The sequence below is a fragment of the Astyanax mexicanus genome, chromosome 11 (genome assembly GCF_023375975.1).
Source record: "Astyanax mexicanus isolate ESR-SI-001 chromosome 11, AstMex3_surface, whole genome shotgun sequence".
NCBI classification, from domain to species: Eukaryota; Metazoa; Chordata; class Actinopteri; order Characiformes; family Acestrorhamphidae; genus Astyanax; species Astyanax mexicanus.
In genome coordinates, this window is record NC_064418.1 from 3,936,240 (window position 1) to 3,952,452 (window position 16,213).

The window sequence follows — 16,213 nt, forward strand, 5'->3', positions numbered from 1 at the left end:
CATCTTTAAAATTCATATATTTTAGTTTCCAGAAAAGCCTTTTGGAATAGCTTTGCTTGGAAATATTTTTCAACAAAAAAATCAGCCTAAAACACCTTCCAGCAGCATCACAGTGTTTAATTTGTTAGCAGATGCAAGACCCCACGCCAAGTTCTTTGATACCAAGTGCTCGTGATTCGGGCTCTCATTAGCCAAATCTTTTTATCCACTGTTATTAGCAGGAATCTACAGATCCCTGTTTGTGCTGGGACTCTGAAGGGCCTGGATAAACAGATGCTGCTTATTTTTCTTAGGCTCCTCTTTCCGGTTGGCACAAAAAAAAAGAAAAAATAAATAACATTGAACATAATGATGTTTACCCTGTTTCTCCGGGAATAGACCTGTTGCAGTATCTCTGAATGTTCTTGTAGCTGCCGCAATGCAAGTGTGGCCGGGCTTTTTAATGGCTTGTTCAGGCCAGACCTAGCAAAACTATGCAAAGAAAAAAAGTTTTTCAAGAGTTATTTAAGAGTTCTTTAGTAAAGATTGTGGTTCTGTATGGAAGTATGGTACAGAACTTTGGCTATGTTCACGTTACAAGCCACATTGCTTAAATTAGAATTTTTGCTCAGATCAGATTTGGCTTTCTTGATGTTTCACATTTACAAATGTAAGTGATCTGTATCTGTGTGTAATGTGAACACAAAATCTGTCCCTGAAATGCCTCACATGCGCACATTGATACCTGTATAAACGTCTCCTTCCTCAACAACAACAGCAAAAAAACTTATATTTGAGAGACGATAGACTCGTAGCTTTATAAAGGGAAATGGAGTTAGCAGCTGTTACGGCCTGGAAAGCCAGACCAGTAACATATGCTAGGACGACACCCGCTCACGCATTTTTAGCCCAGACCAAAGATGATACCAACCACAGAAATACAAGCCAAAATGATTTATTTATAATAATCAGTAGCATTTACGTCAGGGATAAGAAATGCCTAAAATAACAAACAAACAAAACTAACTTAGAAATTTAGAGCTCACTTACCTAACAAAAAAAAGAAAGGAAATAAAAATACATAAATCTTCCCTCCCTCCCTAACTAACAAAACACAGGAGAAAAGAAACCCCCTCCCAAAGAAACAGGCCTTATCCCCTACAGTGCTACCTTGGCTTTTAGTATTATTTGAAGTGTATTTACAGAAGTAGTATAACAAAGTTAAGTAACATATTTTAGTTATCTAAACAGCTCCGTTTTGACTCACGACAGCACAAACAATCAGAATAGTACGATAGGTGGTTTGGTCTGGGCGGCGTGGTGGTTGAATGGGTCGGGTGTCGCGCTGCACTCCACATCGGCCAGCGCTTTATAGTGACGCAGGACCAGGATCAATCAATCAGCTCCTCCCTCTCACAGGTAACCTGCAGGACTGATAGAAAGAGTGAAGGAGAGCGCAAGAATGAGGTAGCTTAGAAAAGGGAAGGCAACAAAGAAAAATATAAACATCTCCCTCCGTAACAGCAGCTCATATATGGAGCATCTTTTGCTGGAGTGGAGAGTAGACAGCTGCTCTGAAGTTCATGCTCAGGTCCAGGAGATGAAAAAAGAAAAAAGGCCAGGTGGTTTGCTTTTGCTGTTTTTTTTGCAGCTATAGCTGCACAGCTGCACCAAGAGATGTGTGGGTGAGACGAGAGAGAAGCACATAGCACTAATGCTAATGCGTAAAAGCAAAAAGATGCATGAATACCAGTTTGACCGAAAGTGTATCAAATCTTATTTGAAAAAATCAGATTTGGCACGTTCACACAGCCGTAAAAAAATCAGATCTGAGCCACATTGAGCAAATAACTAGATTTGAGTCGCTTCAGCCTGGTAATGTGAATGTAACCTTTGTGCAGAACTAAAAAATATAATAATAATAATTAACGTTGTACGTTATTATTAAACTGACAGTCTGTAGTTTTTGGTGAGAGTGTGTTATTGGATGGAGCGTGCTTTTAAAATATACAGTATATTTTAGTGCAGTCTCTTTCTCTTTTTAAAGTGAATGAATCTGGTCATTTTATTTCTTAGTAGCTCTTGTGTCAGTATCATTAGCAGCTCCAGTTAACTCAGGTAACCAGCAAAAGCTGTTGAGAAAAGAAAAGATAAGAAAAAGATCTAGGGACCTATCAGACACCCTGTTTTTAGGATAAATATAAAAAGCAAAGTATTATTAAAGGATTGCTGATTGACGGTTGCTGTGTTTTTTTTTTTCCCGCAGGCCTTCATGTCCATGTTTCAGATTCTGACTCAGGAAGGCTGGGTGGATGTTATGGACCAAACCCTGGTAGCAGTTGGACACATGTGGGCTCCAGTGGTGGCTATCTACTTCATCCTCTACCACCTGTTTGCTACTCTGGTATGTATGCACAAATGTATTCATCTATGTATTGAGAAAATACTCTAGCACCGGGAGATGACCATCAATCACAGATCTCAGCAAACACGACTAAACATAACAGCTTTAATGCATCCATCACTACTGTGTCTTAAACATTATGGTGCTTTGCAAGAAGAAAAATATATATATATATATGTGTGTGTGTGTGTGTGTGTGTGTGTTTATGTAGTGTGTATTTCTGTATATCTCAACAGCTTTTAAACATATTTTAATTTAATTTAAATTTAATTGATTAATTTTTACACAGTGTATGGGTCAAAGTATGCCATATCGTATTGTGTGCAATAATATCACCAACATTTTTACAATTTTGTGATCGATATTATACTCTAAAATACAGTATCACCCACCCCTAATTATCATATCAGGGTTTTTTTGCTGTTTTACTTATTAAACAAAAATTCACTCTGTTCTTATTTCTCATTAAATATCTACTAGAGTCTACTAGAGATTATATTTGTCCAGTATCATTTATTTTACTTTAATCCTGGATATATTAGGATATTTGGAGTGCATTATTAATATTATTAGTAGCGTGATATTCTGGATCATTGACTTTTGTTACAAATCTTATAAAATTCCTGTATTTTTTATTATCTCAGTTAGGGGTGTGCCATATCATATCGTATGCAATAATACAATTAAAATACAATTTTCATTTTGTTGCAGTAGTGTATTCTTGATTTTTATTTATTTATTTATTTGTTTGTGTTTTTTTTTTTTTTTTTTTTTTTTAGCAGAGATTATCGTTTTCGCAAAAATACCATGAAATATCCAGATATAATTTTAGGGCCATATCGCTCACTACTAGTCTATAATTTTAAATGCCTTTAGGTATATGTTCTATATTATGAAGAGAGAAAAAAAACAAGGCTGATTTAGTGGTATGGCAGCAAACATAACCAGAGAAGATACTGAAGCACCTGGAGATCAAGTCCATCAATCACAGACCTCAACAAACATGACTAAACCTAACTGCTTTAATGCATCCATCACTACTGTAAGAAATATATGTGTGTGCGTCTGTGTGTGTGTGTGTGTGTGCTGCTGCATATCTCAACAGCTTGACTAGTTGTCTACAGATCCTGCATAATCATTCTTCATCAGTCATTTTTGTCTTCGGTTACCAGTTCCCTGTGGTTATAATTGACCATCACCGCGGTTGGGATGCCCGTTCCCGTGTTTGACATTTGATGCGCTGAAATGAGTGAAGAACTGCTGTTTAAATCTGACATTTCAACACGAGCCTAACAGTAATGAGAGAGCAGCCGGAGCATGTAATCAAGAAACGACTGAATCGCTTATTCATCCCCCCTTCAAACAATACAAAAAAAAAAGAAAGCAGAAAAAATTCAGAGAAAAATGAATATGGAATATGTGCAAAATGCTTTTTTGTTATAAAGACATTTGCAAGCGTGTTGTGTCTCCAAGTCTCATTTATTTTCAAAGGATTGCATTTTGTGTTCTTGCACAAAGCTCATTTGTCTGTGTTAATCAGACAGTGGGAGCTCAAAGCATGCTGATTTCATTTTTCTCTGAGGAAATGAAGAATGGAGTAAAATGAAGCTCCTGTTATTGATAAACTGTATTTTATTATAGCGTCTGTATGGCTGTGGTTAATTGCATTTGTTTTGAATTGGACAGGATGTCTGTGGTGAGCTTTCAAGCTATTTAAGTGTCTTGTTGCTGGTCAGAATAACTGGTCTGGGCTAGCAATGCTGCTGAAAACAGTGCTGTGCTTCTGTACATCACCTGACTCCATTCTCCTTTATGTAGTGCACTAAAAAAAGATGCTAAAATTATGACTTATTGCTGTTCATTTCTACCTATATATAAAGGCAAAATTCATTGTATCATTAAATAATTTAGAAACTATTTGTTACTAAGCAAATTGGTTTCTCTGATGTGTTTCAGATCTTGCTGAGTCTTTTTGTGGCTGTTATTCTGGACAATCTTGAGCTTGATGAAGACCTGAAAAAACTGAAACAGGTAAGACTTTGGATTTTAGAAAATGGTATACTTCAGTTTGCTACTATTGTATGTATAAACGCTGTAATGTAATTAAGAGGAAGATGAATGATCTGATGAATTGCTTGAATTGTTGCACCAGCAGTGGCATAAAGTTATTCAAAAGCAGTGTGTAAGACTGGTGGAGGAGAACATGCCAAGCTGCATTAAAAAACAGGGTTATTCAACCAAATATTGATTTCTGAACTCTTAAAACTTTATGAATATGAACTTGTTTTCTTTGCATTATTTGAGGTCTTAAAGCTCTGCATCTTTTTTGCTATTTTAGCCATTTTTTGTTTTCTGCAAATAAATACTCTAAATTATGATATTTTTATTTGGAATTTTGGAAAATTGTGGTTTGTAGATTATAGAATAAAACAACAAAGGGCGATGTCGATCAGCCCAAGGCTGGGTCTGTAAGCTGATGGATCGGAACCGAGTCGCTGTGCTTTCCTCCGAGCGCACTGTGATGCTACTCTGCAATGCTGCAGTTCGAAAAAAGAGGCGGAGTCTGACTTCACATGTATCAGAGGACTCATCTGCTAGCCTTCACTCTCCTGATGTTAAGGGGCATTACTATTGATAGGGGGAGTCATAATGAGTGAGTTGGGTAATTGGCCTTGTAGATTGGGGAGAAAATGGGATAAAAATTAGAAATAACTAAAAAAAAATAGAGATACTTGTTTTTCATTGGACAGCAACGATCTGTTGACTATGCATTTTTCTAAAATGATGAGGGACATACACATTAAAGCAAAAATTGGGGTGACTGAGCAGTGTATGAAAAGAATAGCCCAGTTTGACCAGTCACTACTTGAAAACTAGAAAACCTGAAGCTCTTTGTGCTGCAGGAAAGAAATGATGTATAATGGTTGGCCATGAAGAATTAATTATAAGGCCTTCTAAAGCCATGTGCAGGACACAACTGTCAGGACAGTGGCGGGATGATGGCACTTGAAGTATTTTTATCTGTCCATTCACAAAGACCCTACTGCATCAGAACCACTCAGCTCAGGACAGGAGCCTGGAAAATTGGTGCCAGCTAGCAAACAACTGACAGAAAGAAATGACCCATCGAACAGGGACCCTCAAACTGTGCTTCACAGCGGCCATCAAGAGCCTCTCCTCGGTAGGATGGTCAAAGCATGTGAAAATCCTGTCAGCAACAAGATGTTGTGAAGTTTTCTTGAAGAAAATAGTTTTTCATCCTTTTTAGCAGTACAGGGATGAGGGTGTTGGTGGTGGTGGTGGTGAGAAAATGGTGACTGGGATGAGGGTTTAGACCCTGTGGAGAAGGTGAGGCTGCAAGCCTCTGTGGAGTTTAAGTGACAGGACATTTAGCAAATGGCAATCTTGGCATGCAAGCTCTACTTTTGGAAACTAGCAGAACCGGCTCTTCCCCTAACAAACCATAGCGGGCCAGATCGCAGTAATTTTTCAACCAACCCATTAATAAAACTTTTATAGTGGTCTTCTGAACCCAAAAAAGGACACGGTTACATAACCTATATTACCAATAGTATTTGCTTACCCATCCAATCACTTCCATGTGCACAGGTGTAAAAAAGGCAGCAGCTGGGCATGCAGACTTCCTCTACAATCGTTAGTGAAAGAATGGGTCTCAGGCTCTCAGGAGCTCAGTGAACTCCAGGACTGTGGTACCGTGATAGGATGCAGCACCTGTGCAGCAACAAGTCCAGTTGTAAAATTTCACTACTCACTATTAAATATTCCACAGCCAACTGTCAGTGATATTATAACACAGTGCAAGAGACTGGGAACGATGGACACGTTTTGCTACTAAAGGCCTATTAGAACACATTTAATAATGCTCTAATACATGTTCTCTATAACATACTATTCCAGTCTTGAGCCCATTTCTACATATGGTAAATTACATAGTAAATTTACTACAAGTCATACAGTTGTTTGTTGTGAAATGTTTTACAGTATATATAAATTTATTTAAAATTTGTATCCCATTTTCTCCCCAATCATCCAACCCACTCATTAGGACTCCCCCTATCACTAGTGATGCCCCAACATAAGGGTTAGGGCGAAGACCTACACCCACCTCCTCTGACAGACTCCGCAGACTCCTGTGAAGTCAGACTCCGCCTCTTTTCCAACTGCTGCTGATGCAGCATTGCTGAGTAGCATCATAGTGCTAACGCTCAAAGAAAAGCGCAATGACTCAGTTCTGATACATCAGCTCACAGACGCAGCCTTGTGCTAATCCACATCACCCAAAGCAAGGCCAGTTGTGCTCTCTCAGAGCTCTGGCTGCTGATGGCAAGCTACATTTAGTCTAAGTTAAGTATTTATTTCCTGTCATAACCACTGTTAAAGTTGAAAGCTCAGCATTTGTCTTAAAATGGCAAATGGCAATCTAAGGGTCCGAGCGCTATATATCATTTTGGAACCAGCAGAGCATAAAAATGATGGACATGTTCTCAGACTGGCAGATTGGAGATTTTTGGATACGATTCGTTCATCTTCGTTCATTTAGAGAACACCAAGGTATCGTGGAGAGAGAGAGCAGCACACTGATCACGGCCACTCATTTATAAACAGGATTTTCATCACTCTGCCGCATATTTTGCATGGCATAGAATGGTTACTGCTGAGTTTTTGGAATCCGGCCCCATTTCTTCCTGCCAAAAGCTTATAGTTGTCATGGTTTGTGGAGCAGGCGAACGTGTGCTCGCAGAAGTTTGTTTTGAACTGAATAAAACTGGTGTACGGAAGTGAGCGCCGTTACATAACCAGCGAGAGTGCAACTCTTGCAGAAGTTACAGTTGCAGAAGGTCCGTGCACCTCTGCGGCTGAGCGTTTAGACTCTGGGGAGAAGGTGAGTCTGTCAGCCCTCAGGGTTTGACTGACAAAAGTTTCAGTGGATAAGAAATGAAGAGAGCACATCCACGACAGGAAAAAAAAACAAAAAACAGCATGTTCAATATGTCTAAATCTCGCACGTCTCGTTTTAAATATGTACAAAAGGTGGGTAATCATGACTCATCAGATGATTAGCATGAGAAAGCCTGACATGGCAGTGTTCTGTGATTACAGGTAGTCAGTTCCTGGCAGTGTTCCCTGTCTTCTGAGCATTAATAAGGTACCTCCATCATCAGATGCAAATGAGCTACTTTTACCACGAACAAACACGGAGGAAGCAGCTTTGAATTCTACTGTTTTTATGCATATTGGTGTGCAGCACTCCTTTTTTCTCTAATGTAGAAGAAGTCTTCTATAAGTATATCTGATGAGTGGCGTGGCGTTTGGCCAGTGGGAACCCTCACTACCCTCACAAACCATTTTTCTCTGTGGTTTATAGATGATATATTTTATATAAATATATAATCTATAATTACGTTGGTGATTAATGTAATATCATCTTCAGTCCAGCTCCGAGCAAATATGTGAGATACTGGCACTCATAGACTAGCTCTCTGCCAATCGCATTTGCAAGGTTAGAACTATCTGTGCTGCATTTTACAGTGGCTTCAATTGTGGCTCAGCCACTCATATACAACAAACAAGCAATCAGTCAATCAAAGAAATAATAGTCAGTTAATATCAGCTCAGCAAAGTCATGCAGCTTTTTGAAAAGCTGTGGTACTTTCAATAAAATCTGGATGTTCTTTTCTTTTCTTGCCACCACTGTTAACCTTGTTTATTGTCGCAATCTTGCAAAAATATTGTATCCCTAAAATCGCAACTTTATAAATAGAGGAAAGACTTTCACGTTCAGCGGAAGTCAAAGTTAAAAAAAGATTGTATTGTACACAGAGATGTTTAGTAAGGATGTATAACTACTTTACTACTGTTCTTAAGTACTAAAGTGCTGTATCTGTACTCTACACAATAACTTTTGTTTTATGAACTAAGGACAACATTTCTCCCAAATTACAAATAAAAATATTGTCATTTAGAGAATGTATGTGCAGAAAATGGGAAATGGCTGAAATAACAAAACAAAAACAACATGCAGAGCTTTCAAACCTCAAATAATGCAAAGAAAACAAGTTCATATTCATAACATTTTTCAGAGTTCAGAAATAATCAATATTTGGTGGAATAATCCTGGTTTTTAATCACAGTTTTCATGCATCTTGGCATCATGTTCTCCTCCACCAGTCTTACACACTGCTTTTGGATAACTTTATGCTGCTTTACTCCTGGTGCAAAAATTCAAGCAGTTCAGTTTGGTGGTTTGATGGCTTGTGATCGCCCATCTTCCTCTTGATTATATTCCAGAGGTTTCAATTTGTTAAAATCAATGAAACTCTTTATTTTTAAGTTTCTTCCAGACCTTAACCCCATTTGAGAATCTTTGGGATATACTGGAGAAGGCAGTTGCGCATTTGTCCAAAACTCCCATCATCAATACAAGATCAATACAAGCAACTCTAGGCAGAAATGAATGTTGAGACATTGCAGAATCTTGTGGAAATGGTGTCATAGTGAATGTGTGCCACAATCAAATGTGTTCCAACCAAATATTAGAGAGCGTTTTTTTTTTTTTTTTTTTGCCAGGAAATTTTAGAAACATTGCACTTCTAAAATATTTTTTTTGTGCATACTGTCCCAACTATTTTTTTAGAGTTGGAGTAATATTAGGAAATCCTAGAATTCTTGAGGAATTGTTGATATCCACTGGTGTTGTGTCTCTCTGTTCTCGTTCTCCTGGAATGCTTCCAAATCCAGACATGCCTGGATCAGTTCTCGCTTAGCCACAGCTGACTGATCAGCTGTTCAGCCTGTAAAATTGCCTATTTTACAGGTGCTTCCAGCACAGATGGGGGCCAACCAAAAATAGACTACTGGATTATGATTGCGCTCCAAGAACACAGAGGAAAGGGGAGTTTTTGTAAACAGCTGGCTCCCAAGCAATTCAGAGGCTGACCTTGAACGTAGCAGGACTAGTTCAGACTGATGTGGAACAAATAAGGACTAGATTGGCCTTTGTCCTTTTGTATCCTGGTGTTGATTTGGTGGCTGTGTGACGGCTCTAAGGGTTTTTTGTGAAGGTTGTTTTTGTTGCTCTCGCTGAACAGATTGCTCTCCGCTGTGATAATGCCATCAGTAACTGCCTTTAAAGGGGTTTGGCCCCCTGCTCTCCCAACTGTGAAGCTCTTGCCGTCACAAACGGAACGGGAAGTATGTCTTTGGGTTCATGAGTCATGGGTTTGCTGTGAGAGGCCACACATATTCTGTAAAGCTGCACAAATAATGCAGATTGTATCATTATCTAGGCCTGAGCTATATCTAAAAATAATTAGCACAATATATCTGTTATAAAATTAGAAGTATTGATGTTAACTCACCGGCCCTGTGGAAACAACAACACCCACACACTCGAACACGCTATAGGTGCCTGTGGGAAATCACGGAGTAGTATATTTTGATTATTCTGCAACGTTTTCCTTTTTCTCCCCCATTCTTTCTCCTTAGCTTAGTCATTGCCAACTCCCACCCACTACCTAGGACTCGTGCTATCACGATTCTACAATCACTGAGAGGGCGAAGGCTTTTTTGCAAGATGCTTTAATAGTTTTATGCATCTTTTAAATCTTTTATGCAAAATTTGACATTTATATAAATATGACAACATTTTGATTGTACTTAAATGTACCTGTTTTTCAGACTTTGCTATTTATAAGCATATGTTATGATATAAAAATTAAAATTGTTGTTTTATTCTGTAAACTACAGACAGCAGTTCTCCCAAATCCAGAAAATGAGAAATGGCTGAAATAACAAAAAAAGATGCAGAGCTTTCAGAAAACAAATTCATATTCATAAAGTTTTAAGAGTTTAGAAAATAATATTTGGTGGAATAACCCTGTTTTTTAATCACCGTTTTTTATGCATCTTGGCAGCATGTTCTCCTCCACCAGTCTTACACACTGCTTTTGGATAACTTTATGCTGCTTTACTCCTGGTGCAGAAAAAAATGAAGCAGTTCAGCCTGGTGGTTTGATGGCTTGTGATCATCCATCTTCCTCTTGATTATATTCCAGAGGATTTCAATTTGTTAAATCCAAAGAAACTCGTCATTTTAAAATGTCTCTTTTTTTTGTTAATTTTTATGGAACCTTTTTGAGTTTTTCACTGCTGCATTGTTGATGTACAGTTTTGTGTTTTCTCTGCTTCAGCATATGCTATTCAATTAGCATGCTAATAAGCTAATGATGTGACTCGTAGGTGCTAAACCTGACAAGAAATGATAATGCTAAATTGGCTAACCAACAAAAAGATAAGCCAAAATACATCCGGCCAACACTGTTGCAAATTGACGCCGCTGCTGGCACATGAAAGGGAAAAGACCTGCAACAAAAGGATACTGGCAAACTGAAAAAGAACTCGTGAAAATAAACATAAAAAATGCTTCCAGGAAAATGACCGACCATCTGTCACCCAAACATTCTGCAGAAGCTCACGTCTATAGAAGACTTGACCTTCAGTCCAGCCTCAGAAGACTTCAGCCAGGAAGGGCCACAATGAAGGAGGCTGTCCTGCCCAGAAACGGCCAGATGGAAGTCGTGATTGCCCCCTGTTTTTGCATCCACTGCAAATCGAGCTTTATATTTGGGAAACAGATGATATCACAGGAGAATGCTGTATCAGGGTTCTGTAGTTTTGGGTCTGGAGTTTCCTCTGCTCAAACACTGCTTTAAATACACTATTATTAGTTCATTACGTAGTTTCAGTAGTTTAGTAGTTTTAGTGTTTCAGGAGGAAAAGAACCACATTGTACTGCGCTAAATACATCCAGCAATCAACCAGAATGAATGTATTCATTATTTAGATGAGCATTGTCTTATTTTAATAGAGCAACAGAATGTACATACAGAAAACGTAGTGCCACTTGTAGGCCTGTCACAATAATTGCAATATCAATTAATCGTACAATAATTGAACATGACCTCAAAATTTTTTAATAATTGTGATATCATCTATTATGTTCATTTGTATGTTTGTGTACATGTATAACAGTAAACAGTATTTTATCCAGTCATGCTTCTATAACTGTGACTCCATAACATACACACAGTGTGGACTAAAGTAGGTGAAGAAATAAGTATATAATTCCCAAACTAATTATAATAAATGATGCATTCAAACTTAGTTGTAAACTAAATTAAAACGCGTATAATAGCTTATTTATGCTATTCTGTTTTCATTATGTCACTGGCATTTAATAGTTATAAAGTTACAAAAATATATTGCGTTTCGCAATCATTTATGAGACAATATATCGTCCACAAAAAAAAAAAAAAAATCTTATTGTGACAGGCCTAGCCAACAAAACAGTGGCTTTAATGGTGGATTATTATCCTTTTTTATATAAATACACAGCAACTCATTTAATAACCTCAAATATAATAGTTTTGAAAAAAATATATTTATTTGAATGACACAGACTTTACGTCATAAGCCTGGCAGTGAAGTGCTGCTACAGACAGAGCAGAGCAGAGCTGGGCTGATGTCCTGCCCTCTGCTCCTCACTGAAAGACAGACAGTGTGTTTGGATGTAAGGCGTGTGGGAATACTGGTCCCAGCCTGCTCCCATTTCATGAACATTACAAGCAAAACCTGTCAACTATCACAGAACTCAGGGGAGACGATTGTATTTCAGTGTGATTGATGGCCAGACCTCGGGAAAGCTGCGAGAATTGATCAGGCGGGCTGTTTTAGGGTTGTTTCACGCGAACGGTTGATATAGACTCCACAAATAGAATTGACATTTCCATTTCAGTGGGATGGTTCATTGCAGGATAGGGTAGCGGGAGTGTAGTAGTGTTGGGATCGCCTGGCGTAACCTCCCGTTCTCTGATATGACTGATTTACTGATGCTCTGATTGCGTAAACAGGCAGAGCAGAACATACAATAAGTTAAAGAGAAACGTGGGAATAGCAAGCAGACACAGAGAAAACACACAGAGGTCCAAAAGTTGGTGGACAGTTTTTCAGATTACTGATTTCACCATTCAAATGTTTAAATAAACACATATATGGTGTAATTTATATAGAAGGCATTGCCAATAGAATGAGCCAGTCTGCCAATCTGAAGGGTACATATAACATAGTAATAATTTAGAATTTAAATTCCAGTATGTTACTTTTGTATTGTAAAAAATGTCTGATTTAACAGCCCTGTTATTTTGCCTCAGAGTAAAACATGCTGAAGGCAATGTAGCAATTTGGCTGTGTTAGCTTTTAGCCTAACACCCACTCACTTCACTGCCTTTATAAGCTTGTAGCATTTGTAGCCTTTTCAAAAAAATGCTGTTGTGTTTAGTCTTGGAACTTTCCTTCTCTTTCCTTTTCTCTGTTGTCCCTCTATATCAGTCTATTTCTTACTCACACTTTTGGTCTTACTTTTTCATCCCCTACTCTCTCTATCCCTGATTTTTGTCTCCCTCTCTCTAGATCTCACTCTCATACTATCCTTCTTTTTATCTCCCTATTTATCTCTTCTCTGTCTCTCTTAACCTTTCACAACCTCTGTCACTTTCTCTCCCCCTTTTCTTACTATCTCTCCGTACCCAGCTCTTTCTCTCTCTCTATCTTTCTTTCTATCCTTATCCTACCTGTGATCCACTCTGTTTCTTTATTTCCTTCTCTCTCCCCCTCACACTCTTTCTTTCTGTTTATCTCTCTCTCTCTTATTTCCCCTCTCCCACACTCTCTACATCTCCCCCTTTCTCCGTCTCACTCTCTCTTTTTATCCACCACTCTCGTTCTAAAAGAAATAAGCCTTTTCTTACTCTTTCTCTCTCTCTCTCTCTCTCTGTTGTGTCCCCTCTTTCACAATCTCTATATCTCCCCTTCTCTCCCTCCAACTCTCACTTTTTGTCCATCTCTCTCACTCTCTCTCTCTCTCTCTCTCTCTCTCTCTCTCTCTCGTGTCCCCTCTCCCACACTCTCTATATCTTCCCCTCTCTCCCTCCAACTTTCATTTTTGTCCATTTCTCTCTCTTCTCTCTCTCTCTCTCTCTCTCTCTCTCTCTCTCTCTCTCTCTCTCTCCTCTCTCTCTTTCTCCCTCTCTCTGTGTGTAACAGTGCTCTCAAATCCCCTCACAGAATGGGGCTGCTTTCAAACATCAAGCGAGTCTCAGTGGAGAGAGAGAAACAAAGAGCTCTCAGCTCGTGCTCTCAGGCCAGACATGTTTGTGCTGAGTGTGAATGGCCAAGTTGCTCTCGCTGGGTTTATTTTGCGCCGCGGTGCTCTGAGGGCGGCTGAGATCCATTCCAGACACTTACTGCCGCTCGCACTGCTCTCATAACGCAGCTTTTTTTTTGGTGCACTTTGTTTGGAAGCTGCGCGTGACCCACATAGCTCTGTGGTGTGTTCTATTATGTGTTCATTGATACTGACTGACTTTAGCGCATCTCTGTGGAATTGGTGGCTGTGGAGCGTGTTGCATTAGCGCGTTATGCTAATTTTGGAGATTCCGTTTTTAGCTGTTTATTTTTAGAGCCTGTATGTCCAGCAGTGAGATTTTATATTCTATAGAGAGATAAAGAGGCTGATGACTCACAGCAGGAGAGTGATAGTGTTAGTGATAATAGTAGTTTAATAATAGTAGTTTAATATGAAACAGAGAGGATAGTGTTCTAAAAGTTCAAGTCACGTAAAGGTGTTGGCTAGACACATCTGTGGGCTGTTATTCTGAAGAGTGAAAGATTTTAACAGAGAATCCCTCAATAAAGTTTTAGTGTGACTCATTAATTCAGTTTTATTGAATATTGAATTCGTCTAGTAGGAATAAGAGGCCACAGTTGTATATTAATCCGGCTTTCACAGCTATAGTCACATAATTAATTCAAAGATCTGTAGTGATGTGGAGGCCCTGGAAGCCATTTCCTTAGGTCTGGAGCTCATATAAATATCTTTAATATCGTCCGTGTGGATTATAAAGTTTCTAATGTGGCGGAGCAGAGCTTGCTTTTATTCCTGAGAGCCCGCAAAAGTTGAGTGTGGAAGTGTGGAGCCCTACAGAAATCTTCCTCATTTTGATGAGACTTCTTTGAGCGCGTGCAATAGCCTTTTAGCTGACTCATTAGAGGGTATATTTGGGTTTGCTCTGATTACTTCAAACAGCCCAGGTGTTTATAGCAAGAGCACAAACTCTCCCACAATGCAGCAGCGGAGGGGTTGTTTACTGCATGTTGACGTGATCAGTCTCACCGGCGCCTCACCATTCATCATTGTTTGCGGACTGTAACGCAGGCCTTCATGGAAATGACTTGCATCTGTCAGAGCAGACAGCTGATTTTTCTCGATGTGAAACTCATTTCAAATACACAGACACAAACGAGAAAGGCGTCTCAGGCTTGTTCTGCTCTGATGGATTAGCTCTGATCCATGGATCTGATGCTCTCTTTATGGTATCTGGTAGCCCGGCTTGGCAATATATAACGATATATCATTGTTATTGTGATAAATTACCTTACAGTTCACTTCTCTGTGTCTGTCACTGTTAGCATCGACACTCTGAATAATAAAATATTGAATAATTTCATTATCGGTGCATAAAGAATAAAAAAACAGTTCATAGTAAGAAGTAGCTTTTCTTTTAAACGTAAAATATTAAGAAAAACTCACTTCTTGCATGCTTTTGCATTTCCACTTGGGTCTCGTCTGCCCCAATTAAAAACACTTCAAACAGAAAAAAACAAATATCCGTTCATCTGTTTTTTTTGCGAATCAGTTAAAAGAGTTGAAGGTGTCAGGAACTTCTATGAGTCCCCCTACTACATCAGTTGAAGAAACACTGTTTCAATCATTTTGGTTGAGAACCCATATATAGTACACAGCAGGATTATCCAGCAGACTTTGTCTGAAGGTGGAATCTGTACCGTGTCAACTGTCCGTGGCAAGTCAGCAGATGAGATAGATTTAAGTACTTCCACTAATGTGTTTTTTAAGCATGAACTAGATTGGTCTATGGTTTGCCTCTAGAATCTAAAATATAAAACACATTCTGGTTTGTTTAACACTTTTTTGTTTACTAAATACTTTTTTTCTGAACTATAAGACACAGTATCGAACGTCTATTGTTTTTTTTGGTCTATTTTCATATATAAGGCACACCAAATTATAAGGAGCATTTTAAGCAACAATAGTAAGGAACAAGGGTGTCGCACAGAAATCTACACAGATTTCTCTCCTAAATTTTTTTAAATTTTTTTAATTGGGTCAGTAAAGCACTTACGTTTATTTACAGTAATGCCTTGAACAGCATGGTTAGCAGCATAGCTATGTACTCATCACTGTACGGCAAAAGAGCTAGTGCTGCGATTAGCGGCTAATGCTAATACTGCCCCAGCCTTAATGTTGGAGAAACTTCACTGAAACTTCTTCAAATGCTGTACTTTAGTGGAGTGGCTTTACTGCTCTTTAATAACTGACTGGTAGAGTTCATACATAAGCTGCTCGGACTATAAGGTGCACTAAATATTTTTGGGAAAAAACTTAAGGGATTTAAGTGAGCCTTATAGTTCAATATGTATTTCTTTATAGCTTAGATTATTTTAGTATTAATTTACAATGCAGAAAAATGCAATGAGTGTCCAGACTGATACTGTATATATGTAATATATATGACCATTTACAGCCATTTTAATAGATATTTCACATCATGATACGCATTATAATGTTGCTCAGAACTGTAGAACACAAAATTAGTAAGTATAAAGTTAGTGAATGAATGAAGTGACCAGACTCAAAGCCAGAGTTACCAGTGACCAGAAGAAATGAGCCATTAA

The 16,213-nt window shown here is 38.5% G+C and overlaps 1 protein-coding gene across 5 annotated transcripts in view; it reads left to right on the top strand.

Moving 5' to 3' along the window:
- nalcn (sodium leak channel, non-selective) overlaps nucleotides 1–16,213 on the top strand; it is a 118,819-nt gene that overhangs the window by 52,535 nt on the left and 50,071 nt on the right. For all 5 annotated transcript variants that reach the window (XM_049484687.1, XM_049484685.1, XM_049484686.1 and 2 more), the window contains exons 15-16: nucleotides 2,246–2,383; nucleotides 4,340–4,414. In XM_049484687.1, the coding sequence (XP_049340644.1) occupies nucleotides 2,246–2,383; nucleotides 4,340–4,414 (213 nt within the window). The remainder of the gene's footprint in view (nucleotides 1–2,245; nucleotides 2,384–4,339; nucleotides 4,415–16,213) is intronic.